This window comes from Amphimedon queenslandica, unplaced genomic scaffold, assembly GCF_000090795.2.
Source record: "Amphimedon queenslandica unplaced genomic scaffold, v1.1 AMPQUscaffold_4625_Cont23397, whole genome shotgun sequence".
Lineage (NCBI taxonomy): Eukaryota > Metazoa > Porifera > Demospongiae > Haplosclerida > Niphatidae > Amphimedon > Amphimedon queenslandica.
Window position 1 is genome coordinate 44 of NW_003555064.1, and position 1,510 is coordinate 1,553.

General features: G+C 36.4%; 1 protein-coding gene across 1 annotated transcript; it reads right to left on the bottom strand.

The window, feature by feature from the left end:
* Positions 1-669: 669 nt before the first annotated feature.
* LOC109592598 (uncharacterized) lies at positions 670-1,504 on the bottom strand. The gene is made up of 2 exons (XM_020008011.1): positions 1,093-1,504; positions 670-1,031 (listed from the first exon to the last, which is right to left on the bottom strand). Exons 1-2 carry the CDS (start codon positions 1,475-1,477, stop codon positions 730-732), a joined length of 687 nt encoding a protein of 228 aa, XP_019863570.1. The 5' UTR covers positions 1,478-1,504; the 3' UTR covers positions 670-729.
* Between the last annotated feature and the right edge of the window lie 6 nt (positions 1,505-1,510).

Sequence of the window (1,510 nt, forward strand, 5' to 3'; positions counted from 1 at the left end):
GTCACTGCTGAATACAAGTAATTTAATGAAAAAAGTAATAAATTCTAATGAAAAATGCAGCTGTTAGATTAGTGTATAAACACTTGAAGACAGTGATAGCAAAACAATGCAGATTAGGTCAGTGTATAGTCGTGTTAACAAGGCCTTAGACTATATATACATGTTGTACAGGGTCACAAATTAGATTTTCCCAAAAATTCATTAATTAATGTACATTAAATTCATATGCATTAAATGTTTCCTTTTTTCAAAGGCTGTACAAGCAGGGAAGAGAGAGAAAGTCACAAAGAAAGCAACTGAACAGGAGAAAGTAAATCCTTTTCTCTCTTTCTTCTCTATAAAGTGACATATACCTCTTCATTTCCCTGTCTTATTGTTCTGTTTTGTCTCTCTCTCTCCCCCTCTCCATTCCCTCCAGTTAGGTGTAACACTCTTCAGGATAAGCTGATCCAGTCTAATGAGCAGCTAAGAGTTGATGGAGGACAAAGACAATCAACTCAAACAAGTTATCATCATAATTTGTTATGACATACACTGACAGACTAAAGCATCAGATGAACAATCACTTAAGCAGTCAGTATGTACTAATAACTTGCAAATTTGGAATTTTTTGAATTTATTGGAATATTTATAATAAAAAGAACAACACTAGAAATCCAAAACACTACAATTAATAATAATGATAATAATAATAATTAGAAGTTAGGTAATCAAACAGGCTAAGTATAATTAAAATTTGTTAGGGGCTCTATCTGATGATAGAAATACTTCTACATCAGCTTTTACTTTACCAAGTTCATTTGGAAAATCGTCACAAACTTGAAGTACTTTCCTCCAGCTCACTTCTTTATTGGAGTCTATCCATCTCTGGAACACTAGTATTAGGTTAGTAGTAGCAGTCCCTGGAATAGGCAACAGATCGTCTACTTTAACATCAAGTGCAGTCCCAATGAGCATATAATGGGCAACAGAGTCTTGAAATAACTTAATGAGGTCACTCTTCTGTACTTCATAGCTCTTCTCAACAGGTACTAAATTATCAAGAGAATAAGAGCCAGTGAATTGAGCATTAACTTATCTATAATCACTTACTAAACCAGCAGGACTGACGTGGTCCTATTTTCCTTGGTAAGCAGTCACCATTAGTGCATGTTATACTAGTTCCAGCTTTGTTACGACAGCATACACCAGGTGTTACAGTACAGGCCTGGCAAAGAGTTCCCTCCAACGTATTGCTACTGTAGGAGAACTTGCTGGAGACAGACTGTACGGATCTATGAACTAGGACTCTTAGCTTTGGACATGCATCATGTACTGGACCAGCACAATGTATCTCCAACCACTGGATAGTATCCACCAGTAGAATGTTAACTCCTAAATCTGTTGATTGTAGCTTGATGGCATTACGATAAGGTATCTGTTCCTTTAACATCTTAAACCCTTCCTTTAAGAGACTGACCACCAGTGCTGGGTACATTCCCTGTGGTATAATATTGTCTTCCCATCTCAG